The 12,344-nt window shown below is 40.9% G+C and overlaps 1 protein-coding gene across 1 annotated transcript in view; it reads right to left on the bottom strand.

Annotated features, from left to right (window-relative positions):
- BRWD3 (bromodomain and WD repeat domain containing 3) overlaps positions 1-12,344 on the bottom strand; it is a 78,002-nt gene that overhangs the window by 43,131 nt on the left and 22,527 nt on the right. The window contains exons 10-17 of the mRNA XM_083595785.1: positions 10,402-10,472; positions 9,474-9,574; positions 8,450-8,490; positions 7,314-7,418; positions 5,777-5,930; positions 3,577-3,711; positions 1,844-1,972; positions 73-298 (exon numbers count right to left, since the gene is read on the bottom strand). Coding sequence (XP_083451911.1) covers positions 73-298; positions 1,844-1,972; positions 3,577-3,711; positions 5,777-5,930; positions 7,314-7,418; positions 8,450-8,490; positions 9,474-9,574; positions 10,402-10,472 — 962 coding nt within the window. The remainder of the gene's footprint in view (positions 1-72; positions 299-1,843; positions 1,973-3,576; positions 3,712-5,776; positions 5,931-7,313; positions 7,419-8,449; positions 8,491-9,473; positions 9,575-10,401; positions 10,473-12,344) is intronic.

Genomic DNA, 12,344 nt, shown 5'->3' with positions numbered 1-12,344 from the left:
CATTCTAAGAAACTTCATAATAGGCAAGAAACACCTCTTCATTTCAGATTCTGTGATTTAAATATGGTGTACCGTTTGCCACATATCCCAGCTGAGGAATGAGTTGCTCATCGTTACAATTTTCCCGCCCTGGCACCAGTCGCTGGTATTTTGTGGGGTGAGGATTTCCATCCACATCAACTAAGAACGGGGGAGGCATGAGATGTGGCGCCTGTTGAGTTTGTTCATCTAGGACATAGTTATTCGCATCACGGATCAGAGGGCGGTAATCTGTGTGGAAGAACATCTGGTCCGGGATCTACATCGGACACAAACTTAGAAATCAGTACAAATACACAAACATTTCTTAATTCTTCTCATACAACGCATACTCTGTTAACTGTCTTTCTGGCTAGAAATTATCTGTCAAATGGTAATTCTCACCTTGGTCCCATCGGACTATTCAGACTACTTTAGAGGAGCAAACCTGCATGTGAACTATTTCTATGCACCACAAAAGCTTAGAATTAAGTGTCTTTTCTATGTGGTTTTCATTTATTTTTTTTAAAAAGCAAGCACAGTTCTCACCCTTAGGACAACAAAGAAAAGCTTTAATGAAACATGAGGGTGGTATCCTTCAGAAACCACAGATATGAGGTCCTAAGTGGTCAACTTCAGGAGAAGGAGTTTAACAAACTTCTTTTTATAACCAATTCACTGCAAACTGTGTAATTTTCCAGTTTTCTTCCAAATCCAACTCAAGGTTCTGGTTTTGACTCAGAACCTTTATGGAGTGCACATCTCGCTAACACACTTTCACATCCTTAAATATTTTTAGGGCAGTCCTGCTCAAAATTTCCGCCATAAATGGGTAGGTTAAACTACCTAGTGGGCAGAGCAGTTTTTTTAAATAGTGCCCCTAACCTGTGAAATACACTGCCCAGGAGGAACGCCCTTGGCCAAAACTTGCTTTCTTAATCATTTTGAGTAATATTATTATTAATAATCTTATTATTTATACCCCACCCATCTAGCTGGGTTTCCTCAGCCACTCTGGGCGACTTCCAGCAAAATTTAAGAAAATAATAAAATGTCACACATTAAAAACTTTCTGATACAGGGGTTGCTTTTAGATGTCTTCTAAACGTTGTGTAGTTCTTTATCTCCATGACATCTAATGGGAGGGTGTTCCACAATGTGGGTGCCACTGCTGAGATGGCCCTCTACCTGGTACTTCACTTCTCGCTGTGAGGGAACCACCAGAAGACCATTGGCGATTGAACGATGGGGGTGGAGACGCTCCTTCAGGTATACATGGCCAAAGCCGTTTGCGGCTTCAAAGGTCAGTACCAACACTCTGAACTGTGCTTGTAAACATACTAGGAGTCACTAGCTGGTTTTTTAATTATATTTTTTCTTCAGAAATTCTTCTTTATTGTGAGTGCAAAGAAGCTGCTGCTTAAGACAAAGCATGAGCATGTGCACACACACTTCTCATTTTCTTAGCCTTTAAAAACATCTGTATCCTTTTCACACCATTATTAGCAGTTTATAAATCAAGGACTCAGTTCCTCCAGACATTATCAGTTAATCAGTCCTCAAACCAGCAGCTATACAATAAACCCCACAGAGTAGGATTACTCTAGAGTAATTAGTTCCAGTCTGAATGTCTCCCATAGAAGAACAGCACACACAATCCATTTGCAAAGCTAGGCACTTTTAACATCCCATTAACTTTAAGAGAGATTTAAGCACATTCTTACATTTTCCTTGCAATTCACAGGACTTTAAAAGTGATTCATTCTGGCTGGATGATGTCAAATACTGCTAAACACAGAAGGACATTAAGAGTCCACCAACTCACCTTTTCATAACTCTTATTGCATCCGAATCCAAACAATAGTAGGTGCCCATGGGAATCTGTACAGGCAAAGTGCTGACCATCAGGGGAAAATTTACAGTCAAACACTGCACCATGGCCTTGGCCCTCAATCTGTAAAACACACACAACACCCATTTGGATCTGCTTAACTTTTCTGGACAAATTTATAAGCTGAATTTTCCTTTCTTTTAGGGGTGTGTACCGACAACAAGATTTGGTTCTGACCCTGATTCAGCACTTCAAAAAAACAACCATTCTCAGCTCAAAGCGTTCCAGACACTGCCCAGTTCTGCCCAGGTTCAAGTTCACTTTGGAGTAAAAAAAGGGCTTTGTCATCTTCCATTCAATTACATTGCCTGCAGATTTCATTCACAATTTTTGGCAGAAAATTGATGAAATTTGTAAGCAGAGCACCTCTTGTCAAATCTCAAGAGGTTAGCTGCAACAGTTCCTACAAGAATAGCATTCAAAGTTTGAGGGAGGGTAAAAAAGAAATAATGAAGATGATGCTAGCAATTACTATGACAACAACTAAAGGCATACTATGGCTTGGCTGGAAATAAATAAGAATCACTTGACACACAATAAGTACATGCAAAAGCACACACAAAGGGACCCGAAGAATGTAAGACTGACAATGGATGAATAAAATCACTTGAGACAAACAGACCACTTAACTCAAAGAAACAGACCAGAACTGAGGGGGAGGGGAGGGTCCACTGACTAAAAGGAACAGGTGAGCAAGCACAGGAGTCAATGTAATCAGGAGCAAATTTGTATCAACGGGAAAGAAAAAGAACTAGGATCTGAAAGTAAAGGGCAGGGAAAGGGAAGGACTGGGCTAAACTTAGGTTAAAAAACACCCCTTTGCTCTGAACTCTTAACAACATCCCTCCCACAAAGCACTTGGTTTTTGCCAGCACCTGGCAAAACATTTCCCACTGATTACAAATTAGACCTGTTGATCACAACAGAGTTCTCCCCCACCCCATTCCCACCCTGCGTGGTTTTGTTATATTGTAAGCTTAAGGGACGTGGGTGGCACTGTGGTATAAACCACTCAGCCTCTTGAGCTTGCCGATCAGAAGGTCAGCGGTTTGAATCCCTGGGACGGGGTGAGCTCCCGTTCCTCGGTCCCAGCTCCTGCCAACCTAGCAGTTCGAAAGCACGCCAAAAAGTGCAAGTAGACAAATAGGTACCGCTCCGGCGGGAAAGTAAACAGCGTTTCCGTGAGCTGCTCTGGTTTCGGTGTTCCGTTGCACCAGAAGCGGCTAAGTCATGCTGGCCACATGACCTGGAAAAACAGTCTGTGGACAAACGCCGGCTCCCTTGGCTTGTAAAGCGAGATGAGAGCCGCAACCCCAGTGTCGTTTGCGACTGGACTTAACTGTCAGGGGTCCTTTACCTTTACCATTAAGCTTATAGAAACTTTACTTCTATTTTCAGCAAGATGTATTTTCACCAAGGACAGCAAGGGTGGGTTCTCTCTGCTTTGGTATGAGGTGCTTTATAAAGATCCTGCACCAACGCAGATAAACACACAGTAATTCTCAGATCTGTGACTCTTAATCATAGGGTCATGAGCTCAAGCCCCATGTTAGGCAAAAGGTTTTCTGTACTGCAGGGGGTTGGACTAGATGACCCTAGGGTCCCTTCCAACTCTACAAGTCTATGATTCTAAGATCTGACCACTCATTCTGCCCATCATACAGTACCATGTTAAAGTAATTGCGCATTTTTGCTCCTTTCTCGAGGTCCCAAATGAAAATATTCCCATCATGGCCTGCAGAAAGCATGATCCTTTGGTCAAATGGGTGAGCTTCCAAAACAAACACTTCATCATCATGGCCCTGCAACAAATGCAAAGAAAGTAATATTTTAAGAAGTAGTTACTGTCCCATATAAGCTTCATGTTACATTCCCCCCTCCCTTGCTCGTCACATACACACAGGTGACCAGTGCCTCAATCTTATGAAGGTGGTCTGCATGTTTCTGTGGTCTACCACCTCAGACTGAAGGCTTCGATGACAGAGCATTCTTTCATTACAAAAAGGTGTGTCACCCAGACCATCAGATCCTTGTGAAGTTTAAAGAATCCTATGTGTCCACCACTATGCTGTTGCTGAACTAATCCCTGGTTTGGGTTTTTTTATGATAGTATTGATCTTTTATTAGTTGTTTGCAATTGTGTGTTTTATATTGTGCTTTGTAAACCACTTTGCAATTTTTATGAAAACTGGTATATAAATGGAAAAATGAACACCCCTAATAGACACAAAACTAGCATGTCAGAAGGGTTTTAACACAGAAAACTACAATGTCAGGTAGAAGCCCATATTCAGGGACTTTTTAATATTTTGGAATTGAGAGAGAATGGAGGCATATCCACACTGACCTCCTGTTTAAAGACAAGGCAATTGTTTTAAAAAGTGGGTAGCTGGAAATGCAAGCAACTCTGCTCATATTGGAGCAGTTCCAATTTGAAGTGGGGACAGGCTCCACAGATATTTGCTGCTGGGGACTGAGGGGCACATCAGCCTCCTGAGTACAAGTGAGAGCTCTACACCAGGGATGTCCAACAGGTCGATCGGGATCCACTGATCAATCCCCGGAGCTTCAGGTCGATCACGGTCGATCATGGGCTCCTTTTCCTTTGCTTTTGCCTAAGAGCATCTGCCCCCTCACCCCACTCTCCATTTTCGCGGGAAAGGAAGACGGAGTTTTCACTATGAGGCAGATTGTTTTCATAGCGATCTTTTGGTGAGCAACTAATCCTCTTTCCCCTTTACTTGTGCCAGAACCCCCCCACAAAAAAACGGAACTGTCCTCCCTAAAAAAAGTCAACAACTTTGACCTGAACCCCTCCCCCAAAAAGGGGTAGATCACTGCCACTTTTTTTTCCTGTGAGTAGATCGCAGTCTCTTAGGAGTTGGACGTTCCTGCTCTACACAACCTAGAAGACAATTGTCCCACTTGCCTGCCCACTGCTCCCAGTTCACCCTACTCCCACAGGTCAGGATTTTGTTATTGGGAATAGTCACACAGGAACAAATCAGGCTGCTCTATTGTTCAGCTTAACAATGGAGAATCTTACTGAGAATACTTGAACACAAGAGCAGCTTGCTTTTTTGGCCAAGCAAGAATTCACCTATCCCTGCTCTTCCTGGGATCAGACAGAGTAATATACATGCCTGTCACAGCATTTTCCAACCCTGTGGGAATTTTTTGAACACAACAGGTATCTGGAAGGATCTGATATTCTAATATATATATATATATATATATATATATATGAAACTTTAATACTGGGGGGGGCGGGTTTTAGTCCCACTTATATTATGAAAATTCTAATTGTATTATGAAACACAAGTAATCCCCTCCTGAACAATAAGTGGTATCTTTTATTCATTCAATTGTAAACACGCTAACATTTTCTCAGAAGTGCCTCAGAAGGGTTCCTTCATTGAAGTTTTGGTAAAAAATATAAATATATTTATAATTTCATTAGTTAATTGATCAGTTAGAAGGCAGATGGATAGTAAACAACAGGAAAATCTTATTTGATTGATTAACCAACCAACCAGCCAACCATCAATTGGTTAGAATGCAGGAAAAATGATAACAGCTTTCTCCTCCCATTAGGAAAACGATACTAATTTGATCAATTATTTTGTTTTCTGTATATTTGTTTTGATGTGTTTCTGATAAAAGATCACCAGTCCTTGGTCCGCACCACTCCTGGACTCATCTGATGCTGTTTGCAAGTTTCTCAGCTGTTCTCCACAAGCATGATCAGAATCTTAATTCTTAAAGATGCCAAAGCTTAGTGCCAGACCCCAGTTCAGTGGCACACAACAGAGAGAGCACTAAATGCAGATCCTCTTAAAAAGCTAATCGACTGAAGGTCTAACTTACAGTTAGGTTGTGAAGAAGCTGCCCAGTAGTAGAGTTCCACACTTTCAAAAGGAAATTGTTGACTGCTGTAATAACAGTAGTATCATAACGATCCCAAGCTACCATAGTCACCTTCAACTTGGACACCTTGTCTTCCCCAGACACTTGGCTATTTCTGAGAAAATGTAGACGTTAAAGAAGAATCTAGTCAAATGAAACTTTTAAGTACCAACTTAGAGCCAAACTAAATGTGACACTGGGAAATCTTTAATCAGATTGTTTTTTGAAGATGTTAAAAGCAGCCATGGGATACATTTGGGCTGTGATCCTAGGAACTTACCCCTCCCCATCCACGTTTTGTGCAGCTGCCCCAGAGGAAGAAACTACAGGTTCCAAAAAGGTTACTAGTCCCGCCCACCTGTCGAAGTGGCCTGCCAGGTGGGAGTGAGGAGCTGAAGATTCGACCCACGTGCTACATCCTGTTTCCCACCCCTTTCTTTAAACAAACAAACCCTTCCAGTTATACATCATACTTGGCCTTAATTTCCAGATGTCGGAAACCGATTATCATCACTAAACCATTGTCAGTAAAAAGCTGGCCAGATCAAAACAATACAGTCAAACCACGGCTCCCAAATGCCTCCATTTTGGAACGTTTTGGCTCCCGAAGGCCGAAAACCCAGAAGTAAATGCTTCGGTTTTCTAGCGTTTTTCAGAAGCCAAAAGTCCGACATGGCTTCTGCTTGAGTGCAAGAAGCTGTTGCAGCCAATCTAAAGCTGCGCCTCAGTTGTCAAACATTTCGGAAGCCAAATGGACTTCCGGAATGGATTACGTTCAATAACCGAGGTTTAACTGTACATGCAAACAGTAGTATAAAGGAATTTATTTATTTAAACCTAACATTTTTCAGCCGCCAGAGAATACATGTAGAAAATGCAAGTTCTGTGAGCATTACACATTCAAATTTTGCTGAATCTTTAGAGGAAACAAGAAATGTAGCGTAAGTAGCTTATAAAATAACCAAATGCTCTCTGAAAAAATCTGCCTTTTATATTCCTGATAATTATCCTGTTTGGTTTAATGCTCAACACAGACTACAAGGTTCCTTTCTGCGGAAACTCTGTCAGATTCTAATGCAAAAAAGAGCTCCCTTCTAGTGCAACTCACTGTGTCTCAACCAGGTACAGTTAGTTCAGAAAGTAGGCCAGTGCTCCCCTCTAGAGAAATGCACGTGCCCAGTAAGATGTACTGTAGCTTTACAAATTTTTAACAGCAAGACCCATGCGCCACACGTAACATGATGATGGGAAGCAACCAGACTACTATGAATACCATGACAAAACTTTCCATAGGTAACAAGATGGTTTGGTTTCCCCAGAAACCCTGAGTTACACAAAAGCCACAACAGGAAAATGGCTAGAAGGGAGAGATGCTGAAACAGGTGAAGAAAACGAACATTTCTGGATTTCAACCACAGAAATAAATATTACTGTGTTTTGAACATTTGAATTTCTTTGTCTATTGAGGTTAAATTATAAACATTTTTCTGCCTTTTACCCAGTCATCTTAGTCGCCATCTCCAACACTATACTCTTCCATTCTTGCTGCTGATATTGCCAGATTCTGGCTGTTCCATCTCTGCTTCCACTGACAAATCTTAGTCTGTATTTTCGAGTAAAAGGGAAAAGGAAAAAAGTTACATGTATAGGGCTCTGAAGCCCCTCTGCTTTGCTCTCCAACCTGCCTTTCCCCTACCCAGTTCAGAATTTGGTCTACTGGCACCCTGAACTCCTGCATAATAATATTTCCACTTTATTTTTTTTAAGGGCCACTATCTTGTGATTGACCCTGCACTGGTACCCACAAACACACTTAACACAAAATGCAGCACAAGGGGGCAAGGTATGCATGTGCCTTTGATTCCGGGTAGCTTCACATGCACGTTCTAAATGACAGCAGCATCTAGAAACAGCTTTCATGGCTGAACAAGCCAACCCTAGAACTCTCCTAACTCTTCAAAATGCAATGCTTTATACCATGTGGTCAGTTCACAAGCTCACCAACCAGATATTAAACATTTAGTAAGCATCGGAACAAAACTCAACTGAACTGGCTTCTAGTTGCTTATCAGATGTTTTTATATAGTGGCTAATTAACAGGTAATATTTTCATTAATTTCCTTTAATTAAAGTCACTTAGTGAATATAAGTGGGATATAAAGGTTTAAAAAAGTATAATACTGAACAGCTATCCACCACACTTCACAATGCAATTCAGAACACTTTGTCCCAGCTGAGATGTCACAGCCTAACCACAGTTTGGCTACTCATGCCATTTTTCAGCTTTGCTTCTTCAACCCATTACATGCCCCAGTTAACTATTTCCTAGTTGCAGCAAACCATAGTACGCTGTTCAATCCAAGCCAAAATTGGAAGCGCAGTTTAGACTGCCGTTTTCAGTTCTGCTTTGAATCAGAAGTCCAAACAGATAGAAAGTTGCCATTGATCAGTTTAAGATAAATCCCTTATTTTAATTTAGAAAATGTATATACTGCTTGACTGTAGTAAAACAGTTTACAAGACGTTTGTAAATGACTGTTTATATTTCACAAGTAGCGTAAGAAATTAAAAAAATATTATGGAAAATCAAATACAGCAATAACATCATGGGAGAAGAACAAAAGAAATGCTTACCTGCCTCCACTGTTGCAGAACTGAACAGCAACTACTTTGTCCTTAAAAAATAGAAAATAATTGTTTTCATCAATACTTTTCTCTAGTTAGCTTATGTACAACCCTGCTCTCCTCCATCCACATGTTTCTAGAGTGTCCAAAACATCTTAGCAGCAAGTGTTAACAAAACATGCATCAGCCCTTTATCTGACTCACCTGTCTTTTGCCCCAGTGTATGGCCAGCAGCATGTACTGAATTCTATGAAGTCACAGGCCAGTGTTAACTGAACAAGAAGAAGGCCAGCCCTATGCCCATCGGTTCCTGAAGATCATAATGTATCTTGTGTACCTATTGCTCCCTGAGGTCACTGGCATACCACTTTCAGCCACCATGTTTCATTTGGATACCATGCACGCACAAATTAATACCAGTAAGTATTGGCACTCTATGGAGGGGCACCTTCCTATTTGCTATCCCAAAACACTGGTGCTTTGATCACCCACCACTCCACATAACCATGACATTGGCTCAGAGCACCATGTACTTTGGTCATGGCATCCCATGGCCTTGCTGCTTCTGTCAAAAACCAAACAGACACATATCACTTTCCTTTACAGCAAAATATATTTGACAGAAAAAGAAACTACACACTGCAATATTTTTGCCAAAACTAATTCCACCATTATAAGTGCACTGTATTAATCTTAACACCATTTCTGCTTATTGCAGAAGGTCCTGGTCAATTAGCATGAAAGTTTTGTTACCCAACCATGGATTAGTCTCAAAACAGCAGTCTTTGCATGCACAAAACTTCATGGAAAGCACCATGCTCCCTAGGCTGCAAAAGCTCCCTTCTTTGTTTCAAAAGAGAAGCAATTTTTCTTGAATGTGCCGTGAAGCAGCCTCTTCCACAGAAGATAACAAAGATGTTTTCCAGACAAGAACTTTTATCAGGGTAAGCCTGTGTTAAAATGCACAACCTAAACTTCTGAGCAGGGTTTTTTTTTAAAAAAATGCAAGTGTGATTTCCTGCTTCATTCTTACCGTATGAGATTCTAACACAGCAGTTTTCTCTGGAGTCTCAGAACCCAAGTAATATATTCTTATCACATGGTCAGTGCTCCCTGTTACAACAAACATACCACCTAAAAAGCAGGAGTTGGGCAGGAGATAAAGACAAGAAGAAAAAAATCAAGAAACCTTACATTTTTCATTCAGCAAATCATGATTGTTGTTCAAATGGTATTGCCAGATTTGAAAAGTAACATTTCAAGAGAGCAAAATGTGAACCATGTGATGCATTTTTCCTTCGGGAGCTGTGAATTCTGAAATTCTGTTTTATTATTCAAAGAACACTGACATCTATATTTGGCAAACTAAACAGATAAAATGCACACAATTATCCAAAACATTACCATAGAATTACTGCACCATGGAATGTCAGACTAGACCCTGCACCGCCCCCTCAATTTGGCACAATACAAGATCATGCTAAAGGTCCACTAAAATGGCATTAAGAACCTCAAGTGCTTTGCTGAAGTACTTTTTATAAAGAACCTAAACAGCAAGGAATGTGTAACAGTAATTCACTTTATTTCAGGTTTCAAGAGAAATACTCAAGGGTGGAAATCCTAGTAAGACAAACTGCCTACAAAGTAAAGCTGCTAGCAAAATCAACCTGTACTAGAACTCAATATAGATTTAATGACATAGTGTTGTGAAAAGTTAATGCTTGTGCCTGAAGCTGAAAGTTCCATCAATTATATTTTCCAAGAGCAACCAATGTCCTAGATCCCAATCATTTCCTAGATATTTTTATCAATTAATACTGGCTCTGGTTAGAATCTTCCTGAAGTCTGAATTTTCCTGAAAAAATTAGCTAGTTAGCGGTTTCAAAAACAAGCACCAACAATTTTTTTTTGCAGAAAACCATTTCCTACGTGGTTTCTATTCCTGAAATATATATACATACCAGAGCTGAAAGATGAACAAGATATTTGAACGCCAGGCCTTGACCTCTCAGCAAATTTGATTGGACGATCCCTGAAATGTAAATATGAAGCACTTTAATTACTTCATGGTGCAAAGGTTATTATATAAACCTGTTAAGAAAACAATTTATATTTGTACAATATTGTACAATATTTGTACAATAGAACTGCAGCAGTCCATAGAATATGATCCCGGTTACTAACATGCAGAGAAAGTAACATCCTTGCAATGTTAACATGTTTGCAAAATAAAAATTGGTAAGGTGTTTGTCTGCATCCTGTCAAAACTAAACCAAACCTGCATAAAGTTCGTGAATACAGATATACAGAATCAGTTAAGTTATAGTTTTCCTAGAAAGGGTTGATCTTCTGCTTTTCCCCAAAGGCTATGAATCTACTGGAGCCACTCGACAAAAAGAAAAGCCCCCTTTTAAAAAGCTATTTTAAAAAATCCCAATTCAACTAAATACAAAAATTGGTGTGCTAGAAGTTTGAATGGAGGGGAACCTCAGAAATGCAGGCTAAATGTATGCCAGTCCTCTCTGTCGAGCTATTCTTAATGTTCTTTTACATATGGAGAGGGTAGAAACATCTGACCTGTGGCTGGGATGTAGCCTACTGCATAAAGAGTTACATGTGTACTTCCACCCACTTTGCCTCTGGTCACACCCATTTCTTCCTCTGGTGCTGCCCGTCGCCGGCATGTGGGGCCCCCAGAGGATTGCTCAGGAGAGAATGCAGCTTTCAGGCTGGAAAAGGTTCCTCACCACTGGCTTAGGGAAAGACCAGTGAGCAAATTATGCCAACGGTACCCATCAGATTACAGTCTACCTCTGCACCCCCACCTGAAACTACAAATGTCTCAGCTGTGGGACAAAATCTCCTGGCTGAGTCAGAAGACTGAGGTTGCAATCCTTTACCCAATTTCCTGGGAGTACTTTTTAGTAGAAATGTATAGAATTGCACTGTTAGGAATACTCTTCAAGAGGGCAATTTCCTATTCACTGTGCTTGTAGGGAGATTCAGAGGCTCTACCAAAGGACTGAAGATTTCAATGAGGATACACAATGGTAAGAATCTACAAAGTTTTGTTAAAACATTTGACTTAGCAAAAAATTAATTCATCTCTTTTCACGGCCATATCAAACTGCAGCCCAGAATTCCATTCTTTTACATAAAATTCTAAAAAGGGGGAGGTTCTGGGAGCTTAATCTGAAGAGACAGCATGGACAGAGCCATGCCAAAGTTCGGGGGGGTGATGCAATCCCTGATGGCATTAGATAGTCCTGCTTTGCAGGAGTGTAAAAATTTAGGCAAATCAATCAATAGAATAAATCTCTAGGTTGGGAAATATCTCTGCCTCAGCTTCCACTCAGTTTAGCATTGGAATGGAAACTTTTTCCAGCCCAAGGGTCACATTGCCTCAGGGACAACCTTCTAGGGACTGCATGCCAGCATTGAGCAGGTCCAAAGACAGAAGTGGGCAGTGCAACAGGCGTGACTCTTTGCATGGTATAGCAGTCTGTATTCCCATCATGCAAAAGTCACAAGTTTTACATACACGCACCTCCACTGAGACAATCAAAAAGCATCACCACAGCTCAATTTCCTATTTGTCAAGCAAAAGCACTCAAGGAGGCCACAGAGCATGGCTGGTGACCCCAAGAGAGTCTTAAGCACCAGACAAAAAGGCCAAGAGAGCTGCAACTGTCCCCTGGGTCTAAGGTTGCACATCTCTCATTTAGACCATGTTGAACAAAATAGAACAATGGTTCAGCTCAATGAAAAGGAGCTTCTAGGAAATACAGGATTGCCGTAGTTCTGAATTCTCCATCCAAAACATCAAGACTCAAAAGTAATGTGCCATTGAGGCCTAATTTGTGGCCTTTCACAACATTTGATGCCACGCCCCCCACTGCAGTGG

This window comes from Podarcis filfolensis, assembly GCF_964270895.1.
Source record: "Podarcis filfolensis genome assembly, chromosome: Z".
Taxonomy (NCBI): domain Eukaryota; kingdom Metazoa; phylum Chordata; class Lepidosauria; order Squamata; family Lacertidae; genus Podarcis; species Podarcis filfolensis.
Note: the sequence above shows the minus strand (reverse complement) of the source record. Positions and strands in the feature narration are given on the sequence as shown.